Source organism: Colletotrichum siamense, assembly GCF_013390195.1.
Source record: "Colletotrichum siamense strain Cg363 chromosome Unknown KSG_Cg363_contig04, whole genome shotgun sequence".
Lineage (NCBI taxonomy): Eukaryota > Fungi > Ascomycota > Sordariomycetes > Glomerellales > Glomerellaceae > Colletotrichum > Colletotrichum siamense.
In genome coordinates, this window is record NW_023501017.1 from 2,025,946 (window position 1) to 2,040,760 (window position 14,815).

Here is a 14,815-nt window from a genome sequence, read left to right on the forward strand (position 1 = left end):
TTGGGCATCGTATCACCGTCCTTCCTTTTCACCAGCAGATTGCAAGCATATGCACTGTTCACAATCTCACTGCGATACTGTCGAACTCGAGCGCGGGAAGCGTCCAGGGCACCGTTGCGAGTGACGTCCCGACCGGTCCAGAATTTGACATCTGAGAGGCATTTGTCGACCACTTATGATACGACGAATCAAGTGGGCACCCATTGCCGCTACTTTGCCATCGCGATGAGATAAAGCTGAGTTCTGACTACTGCCTGTCGAGCAGAGGCTTGACACAGCTCTTGATATGGCCTTCGGTGGTAGGCTCAAGAGGGACGGGACTACCAATACCAATGTCGAGGAAACCAGGCCGCAAAATTCGGACCTTGTACCGACTGAGTAGAGAAGCCGGCGGCGAGTCTTGGTTTGCTCCAAACGTGGCGATTCCTCGGTACATTCACTCCAAGAAACTGTCGTCGGCACGAGCACATTCTCTACCACCATGGAGACTTTGCCTCCACGGAGTCGAGAGCTCTTCGAGCAGACTACATAGGTTTATGGCTTCTGGTGAAGGAGTTGTGGACGTGTAAATTGACTCTGTTGTTTCTTAAGCCAAGAACTCTTCACACCTCGCCATGGTGCCCTGCCCGAAACGGTTATACACAACCAGAATCACGTCTTGAATACCATTGGAAAACGGCGCTATCAATAGTGATAGACGCAGGATAAGATATGGCATAAGTCCTCCCGCAACTAAAAACATTGGTTTCAATGTATGCTTGTTTCCTGCAGCTACTGAGGTTCCCCATGATTACAGAGATCATGGTCACTCTTGCCTCTTTCCTTGAAAATCTGTTCTCCAGGCTGTGAGAACAGAGGTGGACGAACTGGTGTCTGGACGGTCCTCTCCAAGCACCCTCTTTCTCTTCTTTAGCGCCCTCACAAATGGCCCTTCAGCCTCTTCCCATCGGCCCTGTCACAAGCTATAACTCCTATATTCTTTGCACTGGTCAGCGCATTCGGATGCTCCTCGCCAAGCACCCTCTTTCTTGTTTCCAGCAGTTGCGCCTCTAGACTCTCCGCCTCCTTCCACCGACCCTGTGTTGCTAACATATCCACTGACTTGTCCATACTTCCCAGTGTATCTAGATGCTCCTCTCTAAGTAATCTCTTTCTTATGCTCACCACCTGCGCTTGTGAATCTAAAGCCTCCTCGAATCTTCCTTGCTTCTTATGTATCAATACTAGATTGCCTGTGCTTTTTATCGTCGAGGGATGATTCTCTCCCAGCACCTTTCTCCTAGCATTCAGAACTTGTTTCTGAAGTTTCTCAGCTTCTTCCCACTGCATTTGGCTGTAATAAATTGATACCAACTCTTCCATGCTCATCAGTGTGTCTGGATGCTCCTCTCCAAGTTCCTTCGAGCTTATATCTCTCACCCGCTCAGCTAGCGCTCCAGCCTCTCCCCACCGGCCTCGGCTTTTGTATGTTGCCACAACACCCCTAATACTACGAAGAGTATCCCGATGCTTTTCCCCAAATACACTCGAGCTTGCCTCCATCACCTGCAAATATAGCTCCTCTGCCTCTGCCCACCGCTCTTGATCATAGTATGTTGCTGCTAGGTCGCCCATACTTCTATACGTGTCAGGATGAGCCATACCAAGTACGGTTTTACTCGTCTCCATCACTTGCACCTCTAGCTCCTCAGCCTCCTTCAACCGCCCCTGCTTTTTATACGTTAACGCCAGGCAGGACATGCTCGACAGCGTGGAGGGATGTTGCCGACCTAGGCTTCCTATGCAAATGCTCATGGCGTCTTGTGCCATCACCTCCGCCCGAGAGTAGTCGCCCAGCGTAAACAAGTAAAAGGCAACCTTCGTCGCTAATAGACTCCATGCCAACCGGTCGCTTTCTTCTGATGGCTTTTGATTGAGTAGTGGTTGTAAATGGGGCATTAACGTTTGACACTGCTCCCATGTTTCGAAGACCCCCGATGGAAAGTGTTTTGAGGCGGATTTTAGGAAGCGTCTCTTCCACAGCTCTGGGAGACCGAAATCCCGAATCCAGGCCTGTGTACAAAATTGTACTAGCGGGTGCATCTCACAGAACCCCGTTGTAGCTGTTATCGCGACGAGAGAGTAATCTTGGAGTACCTCCAAGTCGTCCTCCAAATCTCCATTGTCGTAGTCCTCCAAATCTCCATCGTCGTGCCCGTCGCTCTCTTCAGCATCCGAGATGTTGCTGCTGTAGTGGTGCAACATATACTCTGGAATATTCTGTGCCTGGAAGCAGCTCATCAACGACAAGAGGTCGGCCGCCCGGGGCTGCTCTTTCTTAATCTGCTCAAACGTCAACTGCCACGTCAGAACGACAGAATTGGACACACCGGGGTACCGTCGGGCATCCCCTCTGTCGCTACGCAGCAGAGCGTCTTTCCGCTTGTCACTCCTTTGGAGGTCGTCCAGGTATGATTGTATGGTCGCCCGGCTTCGTCTGTATATGTACGCTGCTGCTTGGTTCAAGGCGAGGGGGATGTGGTCGAGGAAATCAGCCAGGCGCAATGCGGCGATTTCGTCAACATCTTGGCCAAGTTTTTTTTGGAGTAGCTGCAGTGCATGCAAAGTCTCCATTTTCAAAACTCTCAGGATCATCTTGCCATTATCCGTAAGCTTCTCTGCCGCGTCCCAGCTGCGTGACGTCACGAAAATCTTGCCATTGCCTGCCTTTGGGAGATATGACGCTATTGGAATTGGCGGATCCTTTTGATGATCCGTCTTAGTGAGCATCGCAACATCGTCGGCATTGTCGACAATCATCAGCCACCGGCCCATGTCCTCTCTCTGCAACCAGTCACGGAGCAGCGCTAGTACGTTTACACCAGGGTCGTGGCGATTAGGGAGCTCCAGAGCTTCTGCTACGGAAAGGTAAGAGTCTTGAAAGGTCGCTCTCGTGCTGGCATTGACCCAGAAGATGCTGGTGTCGGGGGACGTATCGTGGACTTGGTGAGCGAACTGTATAGCAACCTGGGACTTGCTATGGCTTTGTCAATATAGGTCTCTAACAACAATCGGTGTGACATACCCAAATCCGCCTAGGCCCACGAGAGCAAAGCACATTTCCGATCCGGCGTATCGCGTTTCAATCCATGACCAGATGTCAGGCCGGTCTACAAAATCGGAGTCGCGGCGGAATGGCACAACAAAATGTGCCCGCTCTTAGTTCATAGTCAGATAGAATCAAATGAGTTGGGTTTTGCCAAACTAACTGGAATTGGGGATTGGCTTCTCAGCCTCAACAGTGTCTGGCGCAATCTGGTCCAAAAGATCCTTGGCATAAGCTGCCGCCATCATGGCCGCGAAGCCCTGCCACTCCTTGTTCTTATGCGAGTCAGAGTAATCGCATATACCCCGGATGACAAGGCACGGGAAGTGGTTCATCAGACCAGCAGCCTCCATCTCGAAGCATAGAACGTCCTTCTCTTTTATCAACATGTCCCGGATATGCGCGTCCTTCATCAGCTGGTTGCCGCTAGCAATCAAGCCGTAGTGAATAGCAGGATTGTCATCTTCTTCGCCTCGTTCAGGGCGGGCCATGAGACTGGCGGTATCATCGCTGCATACGTCATCGCAGCAGCTTGAAGAATGTACAATGTTAGACTTATAGAGCCTGTCGCTTGCTTGCGCAGGTTGTCTGTATGCGCTCTTCTTCTTAATCTTCCCGATATTCTTGTCCACTTCGTCGATAAGCCGGTGGCCTTTCATTTCATATTTGCCCTTAAGCGTAGTGAGGGCAGAGAGTAGCAGCAGCGGCGGCTGGTTCAAGAACCCCGTGTCTTGGAACTTGCAATTCTGTATGGTTTTGCCAAAGTCGTACTGGAACACGCCTCCTCGTCCACCATTTGGGGTACTGACGACCACATCACCGAGCCGAATATCATGCTTCTGGCTAGGTGCGCCGCCACCGATGCCCACCATCAGCCCAATACGCACATTCGGAAAGCTATGGAGCATATCTCTAGCGACCGTTGCTGCCGAGGTGGTGCCATATTGGCCGTTAGGTAAGGTAGCAATAACGACGTTGTGACCGCTAGCCTTGCCTAGAACATAGCTATTGTTGTCGTGTCGTGCGGTCTGTCGCGGGCCGGCGTGTTCCTCATCGAGGAACGCTTGGGCGGCAACAAACTCGGCGGTGATGGCGCAGATCCAACCGACGGTGTATATATGAGGATCAGACATAGCTGATGTCAGGGTGGGAGTTGCAGAATGATGGAGTCGCGGGACTGTCTGTGACGACGAGAGTAGTAAGATTGGAATGATAGAGGGGAAGTCGTTGGGTAGGCTCGATTTCGATAACAGGCTAACAGTTACCTCCACACAGATGCAGCTGGGCTTATTAGCATACAAGAGCCAATCAGAGAGTCGTCTCAATGTGTAAGCGCTGCGGCTATACGGCTGGGCAAGAATTTCAGGGGTCTTCCAACATGCACAGCCACCTTTCAGCCGGCGAGGTCATCACCAACACAATGTGCAAGATTTTGCATAGAACATGGTCTTTTTGTCATTTGTCATTTAATCTCTAATGCCTCCCTTAAACTCCAAGGCGATGCGGCCAGTGGATATGTAAACAAAGAAAAGTGGCCAAGACGAGATTTCCCGAAATCCATCCCCTTCCCTGTACCTGTCCTTCATAGTTGTAAAGCCTTCACGTCTCCTCACCGCAATAAGCCGAGCCACTATCTTCGGCTCTTCAGCAGCCCCTGCAAATAACCCGAGAAAGCCTTTCTGTCCGTCGACGTGGACATGCACCGCATGAACTCGGATCCGTCAATGCCCAGGTGTGGGAACAACTGCGACTGGAGGTTCTGGATAAACATGTCTCCCGTCTTGACATAGATGGCCTGCTCGAGCCCAGCAATCTCGTTGAGCACCTGCTTGCTCTGAGCATCCTTGTGCGGCCTGAAGTTCGGGTCCTGGAACACCTCCCAGCAGAGCGGATGGAAACGTTCAATCATGAACCGATCGAAACCCGGGATGGATGGGTTGGCCGAACCGCTCGGGGGCGAGGGGTTGTCTGAAATCTTGGCGACGTCGGGGCCGCCCCAGACAACGACCATACGAGCCAACACACTGAATGCGAGGCGACTGGGTCCAATGTTCTCGGCTACGAGGGTACGTCCCAGGGTGAGGATAGAGGTAATCATTGTCTCGAAGAAGGCCTGGTTGGCTTCGCTGATGAAGACCGACTGCAGCTCGTTGTTGAGGATCACCAGCAGGAAGGACAGATATTCCCTGCGCAGCTCTCCGAGTTGGATTTCGTCGTCTGTGCCCGTCACCGGCTCGGATAGGCCGGCGAAGATTCTCTGCAGCAAGGGGGTGAGCAGCAGGTTCAAGACGTCATAAATCTCGGTCTTGAAGCCGAAGACGATCTGGTCCAGCAATCGCAGGAACATGGCCATCTCGTCTTTGGATGAGCTCTGTGAAAGGAAACCCTCGATCCACTGAGGGAGCTGAGGAAGTACTGCAGACCCGAGAACTCCGAGCAGCTTGCTGAACGAAGCTCGGCAGGCGGTGCGAATATCGGCAGAGCCGTTGAGCTCGCGGAGTGCAATCAGGATGGCTTCGGCAGCCCTCGAGAACTCATCAGAAACGAGCTTGTCTGGGGGAGGTCGTTGCTGAGTCGAGTTGCTGCCGGGAGTCCAATCGGAGAAGCCGTGAGCCAGGCCAGCGAGGGCCAGAATGATGTGGTGGATTTGAAGGATGGCCTGGGCATCGCCAGCCTTCGCCTTGGGCAAGTGGGCTTCCATATCACGGAACAAAGGAGACATCACCAGCCGGGCATAGTAGGCCTGTTTATCTGCGGGGGTGCTTCCGGTCGAAGCAATGCAGCCAATGGCCTCGAAGAGGAACAGTTGGCTGGTGAACAGGGCGTCCGCGGAGTGATCGGACTCATCCGAAGACATATCATCATCTCCGTTATTCTCAGAAACCTCGGCCTTGATCGGGAGGAGGTCGCTAATAGCCTCAATGATGGTCCCGGCAACGTTGCCGACCTGAGCCCTGAGATACTTGACGAATCTCAGGAAGAGGTACCAGGATCGTGTCTTGATACGAACATGGTCATGATGTACCAACCGCACAAAGTTCTCGAGGACTTGCGGGATGTATTCTTGCCGGGCGTCAAAAACTTGCCAGTATCGGACACAAATCTCCATGTACTGGAGCAAGATGGCGGGGTGGGGGAACTGAGCAATTCCTACTGGGGTCAGCTTGATGTCACCGAAAACAAAGGGGTGATGACTTACCAGACTCAACCATCTTTGTCACCATGATGGTAAGTCTTTCTGTTGCTGTGCTGTTCGGTTGGCTCTTCGTGCCCAGCCCCTGGTTCGGCAGCGCCAGTTCACCAAACAGGTACATCTCGTGAAGCGCTAGGTCAAGGTCTCTCCAGTCCATATTGGAGCCTCGCTGGTCGAGGTCAGTAAAGGTATGAGAAACCAGGTTGCTCAAGACCTCAATGTAGAGGTCCTGATCCACGGCCGCAACGGTCTTCTGAAGGACCTGTAACCTCTTGCGCAGCTCCTGGAACTCTGCCTCATCCGTCTGCTCGTCCTCGTCACCCCAGTTGGAGGTCTCGTCGTACCGCATCTTGAGGATAATGGCGTTCAGGATGGGAGGGAGCATCTCCTTGTAAGAGCGAGGAAGGTTTGCGCCGACCTTGCGGAGGAGAGTGAGGAGGTCGGTGAGCGAGGAAATGACGGTCGCGCAGACCTCATCGTACTCGTCGGAGAAGAAGCGCAACAGGAAGGGGAGGAAATCGTGCAGGTGCTGCTCAGCCTTGGCTCGCGTGTTCTCATTTGCTTGGCCATCCTCTAGTGCGCGCACAATGTCTGCCATGACGGTGTTGACGAGCTTGGCGACAGCCTCCGCGAGATCGGTGTCGTATTGAGGGGTGTTCTTCAGGTCGGCCAGCGGGGCACTGGCGATGAGCTGGGACACGATGTCGCGCAAGTTGAGGAAGGAAATGAGCTCCATCTTCTCGGGGCCCTTCATCTTCTTGCCCACGATCTCGGTGAGGGTGTCGATGGCCGCGTCCCTGACCTTGTCCTCGCTGCCGGAGTTGTTTGTCCGGCCAATAACAGGAAGCAACAGGCCGAGCATGTCTTGATTGACAATCAAGGAGATGTCCATCCAGCTAATCCACTTGCCAATAACCTTCAGAACCATCTCCACTATGTGATCATTCTGTCCCGAGTACTGTGACAGCAGGTCTTTCCAGGACTGGGCAACCTTTTGCACATCGCGCGCACGCAGCTGGTCCTTCAGGTCGGTGTTGCGCTTCGCGTCGTTGCTGTTGCGGGTCAACAGCATGTCGGCAATCTCGTCATGGATGGAGCCGAGGATTCGCAGGTACAGGACGACGCCGGCGGTGTTGTTCGGGCTGCTGGCAACGGCAAGAAAGTCGTCGATGAAGGAATCCCAACCGTCGTTGTACAAGAAAACAAACAAATACGTGAGAGTCTGCGATAGCTTGTTCTGCAAGTGGGCCGGGTCGATCTGGTCTTGCTGGGAGCCATTGTACATGTTCCGGACGTAATCGAGGAGCATGTCCTTCAGCCATGTGAGGCTCTGGCGGTCGAGGCCTTGGGCATGGACGGCATAGTTGACTACCTCGAGGCAGAACAGACGAACGACTTCGGAAGGTCTCGGAGTTCGGGCGAAGAGGGTGGTGCAGACCTGCCAGGCCTGGGGATCGACTCGCAGTTGGTTCAGGTACTCGAAGGCTTGTTGCTTGAGGTCTTGGTTGCCGGTGGGGTTGAACGCTGCCTCAACAGCGTTCTCGATCTGAACAAGGTTGGGTCAGCTCAGGTCAAGTCATGATGGTCATCGTCTGGTTTGCAGAGTTGCCGAAGTGGGGAGTGGGTTGCCGTGGCAGAAGCAGTCAACAAATATCAACCGCGGTCGGCGGAGGTGAGGCGGTGGTGGGAGGATGCGGTGACGATGCTGCTGATCCAAAATGGCGGGGCACCAGACGAGGAGGCCATATGTTTTTTTTTTCTATGGCAGCCCAGCCACGAGCTACTCGGCAATCGCACATGCGCTGCAAACGTACCTGAGCGTCCATATTCTAAGCAATGTGGCTCAGAGACGTCGGATGGAATAAATATCGCGGGTGGAAAAGTCAAAGGGCCGAAAAACTGGCTAATTCTTTTTTGGTGCAAATGTGCTGCTATAATTCTGGCAGCGCTTGAAGCTGTGCATTCAGCATTCTTGCTCGACGTGGAAGCGGCGACGCAGCTACTGGAGACCCATGGCCCGGTTCGGATCGATACGTTAGGCAGAGGGAATTGGTGATCGGATGCGTTGGGAGGTTCAATGTGCACACACACGAGGGGTACTTTGGTCGGAGACGAGCACGAGGCGGGCCAGCGAATGTCGGCGGGGAGCAGGCGATATGCAGTTCTTGGCCTTGGGGGCGAATCGCAGGTCGTCGTAGGATGATCGAGCAGAGAGAGGAGGAGTAGGAGGAAGGTTGTGCAGTGGTGCAAGGCTGAGGGGATATCGTAGGCTAAGGTAGTCGACCGGGTAAGGTCCAACTCCAGAGGTGGCAGGTGGTGTCGCTGCTCGCCGCCTTTGTGTTTTTTTTTTCCATTCACAGGCACAATCCAAAAGTCGGTAGAGTGTGTAGTGCACTTCTGTCTCGTGCACAAGTGGGGTCGATCAACTCTTGGTCTGTGAGGTCAAGGTTCCTTCCACTTAAACTTCCATAACCCACTGCTGAAGGTCACCATCCAGCGGCATGGATATGGCTACGGACAGCTCCAGCTTCCAGTCTGCAGAGCATTCGTGCTCCTCCCTGAGGCCACCTCACTTTCCACGTTCCTGCCAGGTGGTGTCATTCTCTGTACGATGCCTCGCCTACCTGGGTAATGTACCTAATGGAAGCAAGGTACCTCCTACCCTGAGGTGAATGGAAGCCCGAGAGCCAATTTGGCAGGAGGGGTCAAGTTAGGTACAGGGCCTTGCCGTGCCCAACGGTGGACAACGCCAGCAGATGTGTTGGCGGGTGGCTGCCATGGAGGGGAAGGGCGGGGTTCCTGGCAATCTGGACCCCCGTCCATTTCCCGGCCAATTGTCGGCCAAGTCTCCGGCCAAGCCCAAATTATCTTTTCCTTCCGGCACGGCAGACAAAACACCGACGAGAGGCAGCACAAACACTCCATAGCTTCTGGACCTTTCCACAGTCCACATAAACAAACACACAGAAACTAGCCCGTCAGCTATCAGGGCGCTACTGTGTCTACAGCATATCGTCACCGCCTGGTGTTCTGCAACTGACCCTCACCCCTCCTTTTTGACCATCATTTCAACCTGTGCGCCCCTTACCTGGGTGATCCAGGTCAGCCCTATCAGTCACTCCATAGCCCCTGGTCGGTTCGACAACGACACAGGAGACATGCGATGGAAGGCAACGCAGGATTGGCAATTTGCCATTTCATGCTATGAGCAAATGTCTTGGTGCAGAGCATTCGTTGATTGATATAAATGTATGAACAGCACATTGGTGATGCAACATGACAAGCGCAGACTGTATGAGAACCGACTTTGCGTGTGACTCTTTAGTACATTAGCAATCCCTCAAGTTTTTCTCCTAGGCTTGCATGGCCCATCTTCTTTACCGCAATATCCTCACGCTTGTTCTTGAAAAATAAAGCAGCCCAACGCCGAAACAGCCCTTAAAAACAAACAAATATGCCACGATGATTGAGCGCGTCAAAGAAGCACAGCGTAGCCCCACATGTTCAAGTATACACTCCCCAGACTCAACAAGTTTTGTCATTGCTCCGAATATCCACCTCTTGAGACTAAACAACCACCGCCACGAATGAGCATCGCTTAGCAAACGCGCACTCCGCACACCTCAACACCCTTGCCCTCGATGTAAGGCTTGCGGTCAAAGTACTTCGCCATGAGCTCTTTGACAAACTCGGCATCGTGTGCATTCCAGACATCGAGACCCATGCTCTCGATAGCATGGCTTTCCACGCGGACCGAGCGCAGGTCCGCCTCGCTGTCTGATCGAAGAGGCGTGTCCTCGGCCTCTTGCTCATCATCGTCATCGTCTTCGTAGCGGTCATCCGAGCTCTCTACGACGTCCGCCATAACGGACAGCATCTGCGCTGTGAGGCGGTGGAAATATGCGATGACGGCGAGCTCGGTTCGGGCCTCGTCGTCATCCGGCCCGACAGACTGCCGTGATGCCACGGATCCGATCGAATCCCTCATGCCACCGGATGCTGTTCGCTGTTTCGGGGTGGGCATCGTCATGCTCGGGGTGTGAGGCATCAGGCCGAGATCTGCTAGCAGGGCGGCATCACGGGCAGATTCCTCCTGTTCCTCGCTCCGCGCCTGTTCTCCAGCACTGGCCCACCACATGAAGCCATTGTATGCCAGCGCAGACCAACTCAATGGCTCCACAATCTTGTCCAGGGCTTCGTCAGACTCGAGATTCGACGCAGGAAAAGCACCAGTGGTGAGCTTGAAGCTGGTTGAGTTTTCAGAGCGTGGGCTCTCAGCCGTCCTTGGTCTAGGTGTTGTGGCCGTGAGCCGGGTAAGGCCACTCTTCAGAGCACGGAATCGCCGCAGGTCTCGCTGTGTTGCCTTGACGGGTACACCACGAGGGCACTCGACCGTCGGCCAGACCTTGTCCTTCGCATTAGGTGAGTACGGGGGAGGCATGGTGATGAGCATGTCCCAGAGAGTATCCTTCATGGCCAGAATGCTGTCAGTAGTGCAAGCAATCCAACCGCTCCCGGCCTCGTCTGGCACGGCGTCATTGCTGTCAGCCTTCTTTCGTTTTGAAGCTTCAAAGTCTTCCACGAGGAAGGGAATGTCATGCACGCCGATGGTGAAGAGGGGCCTCAGACGTTGAGACGAGGATGATGGTGCTAATAGCTCCGCGACCGTCTGGGGGATGTTTGAGAGAACCGAAATGTTGTACACTGGAATTGTGTGAGCTACGTCAAGTTTCGGGAATCCAACCTGAACCTACCAAAGTTGCAGATTTCACGCACTGGTGCGTGACAGGATATCAAGATGCGCTTCCGAAGCAAAGCTGCCCGATGTATGGGGAAGATGAGGGGACCAAAAGTGTCCAGCAAGTCTGTCAAACTCCAGGCCGGATGGTACGGGGACAGCCGATGGCCGGGATGCACAAGAGCAGCACCATCGGAAGCGGAGCGGTTCCTGTTGTGGCTCGTCTTCTTCGGCTGGGTAGCTTGGGCACTGAAGCTGACAGAAGGCGACTCCATTGGGGGGCGTTCCTGATCGGCGTCCTCCTTATCCCGGTTGTTCTTCCAGTATTCATCGAGTATTGCCGTATTCTTGCGATCCTCGGCGAGTTTTCTGTTGAAATTTAGCAAGATGAGCCATGCATAGCGTAGATGCGCACTCACGCTGCAATGTCCTTCAGGCCCTCGGCATGTCTCCACGCCCGGCCAAGCCGACCATAACTCAGAGGTACCAAGACTCCCACGGCAATCATGCGCGCATGACGCGCCTCCTCCTCGTCGCATGGCGTGTTGATAAATGCGCTGAGGCCGGCATGAGCGCCCTCGTGAACGAAGTAGATCAGGTCGTCAGGGACAGTGTGTAGACCCGAAGGCAAGCTCTTGTATTCAACCAGTCCTTCAAGCTCGATCCCGGGAGCCGCTTGTTTCCACACGATTGTGTATCCAGCTTTGACGTCAAAGTCGATGAGAAACAGCGCGGAAATAGGAGGAAGTTCGGGTTGCGCGGGGCCTGTCGGCAGGCGAACGGAGAGGTCCGGTTGTACTCGGCGGGAGGGCATCGTCGATGTCTTATCGGGTCGAGCTCATTATACGGTAGTTAAAGGATGCGCCAATCGATAGGCGCTGAAGGTGGACTTATCCTTTCGCTCTCGGTAGGTGTAGTCTTGATGTATGGCAAAATGGTGGATTTCGAACGGGGCCACTGCAGGATTCGCGATGCACTTCACGACTGTCGTGCGATCGATGTTGAAGCTCCTCGTCGTCGGGCGACAGTTACCGGCGCCGAGTACTTACCCCAGGCAGGACGCGCCGGGATGTCTTAGTCATCACTATCGATAAGGCGTCGGATATCGATAGCACCTTGTGGGTTCCTAGGTGCCGCAATTGGGCTCGTGATATGATAACGTAACGCACCTGCGAGAGTACCCTGGCAGTTTTACATGTGTCAATGAGGTTTGCAGATGCCATCAGAATTGAAATAAAAGGCGAGGTTGAGACTGTGGAATAGAGCTGCATCTTTCGTGGGGCAGGCGAGCACCCCGGCCATCATCGAGCACGGCTCCGAGACATGGCACTAACAAGCTGGCTGGGCCTGCCACATGCTTTTCGCAAGGAGGCACCGACGAAGGAGACACGGGAAAGTCATGCCCCACCATCTTGTGTCCTAGTGTACGACACAATGGCATCGGGGAGCTGGCGGGACCTTGATTGCACTCTCTCAGTTCCGTGCCGTCCGGTCTCTCCCCTTCCCCAACCCTTTCCAGCCTCGCCTCCGGAACTCAACTGCCACAGAACCCACTGTCCAAAGATCTGATGTCAGTCCGCGCCTACCCGCCCCTCTCTTGCTATCAGTTTGTCCGCTCGTCCGTCTTCTGACTTGCGATCCGCACCTAGACCGGACGATGACTTGTGCTAGTGGCTTGCCGGCAGCAAGTCAAGGTCTAGCGCGCTCTCCCTCAGCTGAGCAAAGGGCGGCGGCAGCAACGGTCTTGAGGTGGATGAGCTATGAATATGGAAACTAGTGTTCCCTTTTCATCCCGTCCTTTCCCCAACGACAACTGCACTCGCCTAGCCACAGTAAAGACTGTCAGTCATGCATATTCGCGGGAAGCAGCAGCAGCAGCAGCATGACGACTGCTCAGTGCTGACCTCCAAATGATGAACAGGCTTCAGATGGTACACCAGGTAGGTACGTACCCGTCACCGCAGACCCCGCCGTTATTGTGGGGGCGGGATCTTGGCCAATCACAGACACCTCCTCAACGACTGGAGGGGCGCCTCCCCAGGGGAGTTAAAGTCATCCCACCAAAAAAATAATCTCTTGGGAAAAGAAGCAGCCAGAGAACCCCACTGCGTGTTCACTTTCTGACCTCGACCCTGCGAGTGCGACCCCCAGCACCCATGACCGTCAACCAGGGCCACGGCCCATGAGGTCCTTCTCTCCAATGGAAGAGCTTGCGGTGTGCATCCGCCACTTGGCTTTGGTTTCCACTCTCTTCGCCTGTATCTGTACCGCATCTTGCACCGGCGCCGCATTCCCACCAACGTATCCCCGTTCGTTCCCTTACATCGTCATTGTATGAGTCCTCCTTTAACCTCCTCCCACCCCTTGAGACATCCGCACTCCTCCATACAACCACATTGTGTGTGTCCTCGTAACATGTGTCTGTGGAAGCTGTAGCCTTCAGTGCCTCTTCCTCACCTCTACTCTCTCTCTCTTGCTCTACCTGACACGTGCTGTCTCCTACCTTCAACTCTCCCCCGAGTTCCCGCCCTTGTGACGATCCTTCGTTCCTCGGCCTCAACCCCGCGCTCGAAAGCTCCTCAACCATCTCAACCCCATGAGACGCGCGCCCAAAGAAGCTTAACGCCCCGCCATCCCGACTTTCACACTTTCCCAGGCCTGCCCTCTTCCGCGCGCCTGTCTCTTTTTACGCCAGCAGCCGCCCGTTTCCCGCCGCCCGCACCTACCAAGCCTCCCAAGAAGAATCCCAGCTCCCGCCAGCAGCCATGTCGGCTCTCCTGGGCTACATCTTCTCCTTCTTGAAGGGTTATGCCGCCCTCGTCGTCGCCCTCTACATGCTGTCCTTCGTCGTTCCCAAGGCCGCCTTCGGCGCCCGCGTCCTCGCTTCCTACATCTCCCTCGTCGTAGCGGCGCTCTACGGCGTCTTCGCCTCCATCTTCCTGCGCATCGTTGGCAACCCGGGCATCGCGCAATGGACCACCGCCAGAGCCTTCCACTACCTCATGGCCCTCACCACCGGAGTGACCTTCGAGCTCGACGACCCTAAGGACATTCTCGGCAACACGCGGCCTGCCGTCTTCGTCGGCAACCACCAGACCGAGCTCGATGTTCTCATGCTGGGCGCCATGTTCCCTAAGTACTGCAGCGTCACCGCCAAGGCCTCCCTCAAGAAGACTCCCATCCTGGGCTGGTTCATGACCCTCAGTGGCTCCATCTTCATCGACCGCAAGAACACAAAGGACGCGAGGGAAGCCATGTCTGGCGCGGCCGACGAGATCCGCAAGAGGAAGCAGAGCGTATACATGTTCCCGGAGGGCACCCGAAGCTACGCAAAGGATCCCGTCCTGCTGCCCTTCAAGAAGGGCGCGTTCCATCTGGCTGTTCAGGCCGGCGTGCCCATCGTCCCCGTCGTTGCTGCGAACTATAGCCACGTTCTCTGGCTCAAGGGCCTCGTCTTCAACTCTGGAAAGATCCCTGTCAAGGGTAAGTCATCTGGTCGTCCAAAGACCACCTCAAACATATAAAGTGGCGTATGCTGACTCGATCCTCCCCGCAGTCCTGGACCCGATCTCCACCACCGGCCTGACCTCCGCGGACGTCGACGAGCTCACCCGCAAGACCCAGGAGCTGATGACGCAGGAGTACATTAGCCTCTCGGAGAAGGCTCAGGGCAGGCCCATGAAGGTGGCCATCGCCGGTGACGTTGCGTCCGCAAAGGCAACCGGCGCCGACGCCACGGATACCGTCTCGGCATTGTGAGCCGCTCCAACACAGACAAACGTATCTGGAGAAGACGCCG

At 54.7% G+C, this 14,815-nt stretch overlaps 4 protein-coding genes across 4 annotated transcripts; 1 reads left to right on the plus strand and 3 right to left on the minus strand.

The window, feature by feature from the left end:
• Window positions 1-1,483: 1,483 nt before the first annotated feature.
• On the minus strand, window positions 1,484-4,218 carry KLC4 (Kinesin light chain 4; the record flags this gene model as incomplete). The annotated part of the gene is made up of 4 exons (XM_036638333.1): window positions 1,484-1,489; window positions 1,546-3,016; window positions 3,065-3,197; window positions 3,249-4,218. The coding sequence occupies 4 exons, from the start codon at window positions 4,216-4,218 to the stop codon at window positions 1,484-1,486; spliced, it is 2,580 nt and encodes an 859-aa protein (XP_036496007.1).
• A 497-nt stretch (window positions 4,219-4,715) lies between these two features.
• On the minus strand, window positions 4,716-8,104 carry LOS1 (Exportin-T; the record flags this gene model as incomplete). The annotated part of the gene is made up of 3 exons (XM_036638334.1): window positions 4,716-6,235; window positions 6,285-7,824; window positions 8,093-8,104. The coding sequence occupies 3 exons, from the start codon at window positions 8,102-8,104 to the stop codon at window positions 4,716-4,718; spliced, it is 3,072 nt and encodes a 1,023-aa protein (XP_036496346.1).
• A 1,772-nt stretch (window positions 8,105-9,876) lies between these two features.
• On the minus strand, window positions 9,877-11,830 carry ANR2 (Uncharacterized protein; the record flags this gene model as incomplete). Its single annotated transcript, XM_036638335.1, has 3 exons — window positions 9,877-10,982; window positions 11,033-11,385; window positions 11,436-11,830. 3 exons carry the CDS (start codon window positions 11,828-11,830, stop codon window positions 9,877-9,879), a joined length of 1,854 nt encoding a protein of 617 aa, XP_036496009.1.
• A 1,951-nt stretch (window positions 11,831-13,781) lies between these two features.
• CGCS363_v006487 (putative acyltransferase) lies at window positions 13,782-14,775 on the plus strand (the record flags this gene model as incomplete). Its single annotated transcript, XM_036638336.1, has 2 exons — window positions 13,782-14,499; window positions 14,573-14,775. The coding sequence occupies 2 exons, from the start codon at window positions 13,782-13,784 to the stop codon at window positions 14,773-14,775; spliced, it is 921 nt and encodes a 306-aa protein (XP_036496010.1).
• Window positions 14,776-14,815: the final 40 nt, after the last annotated feature.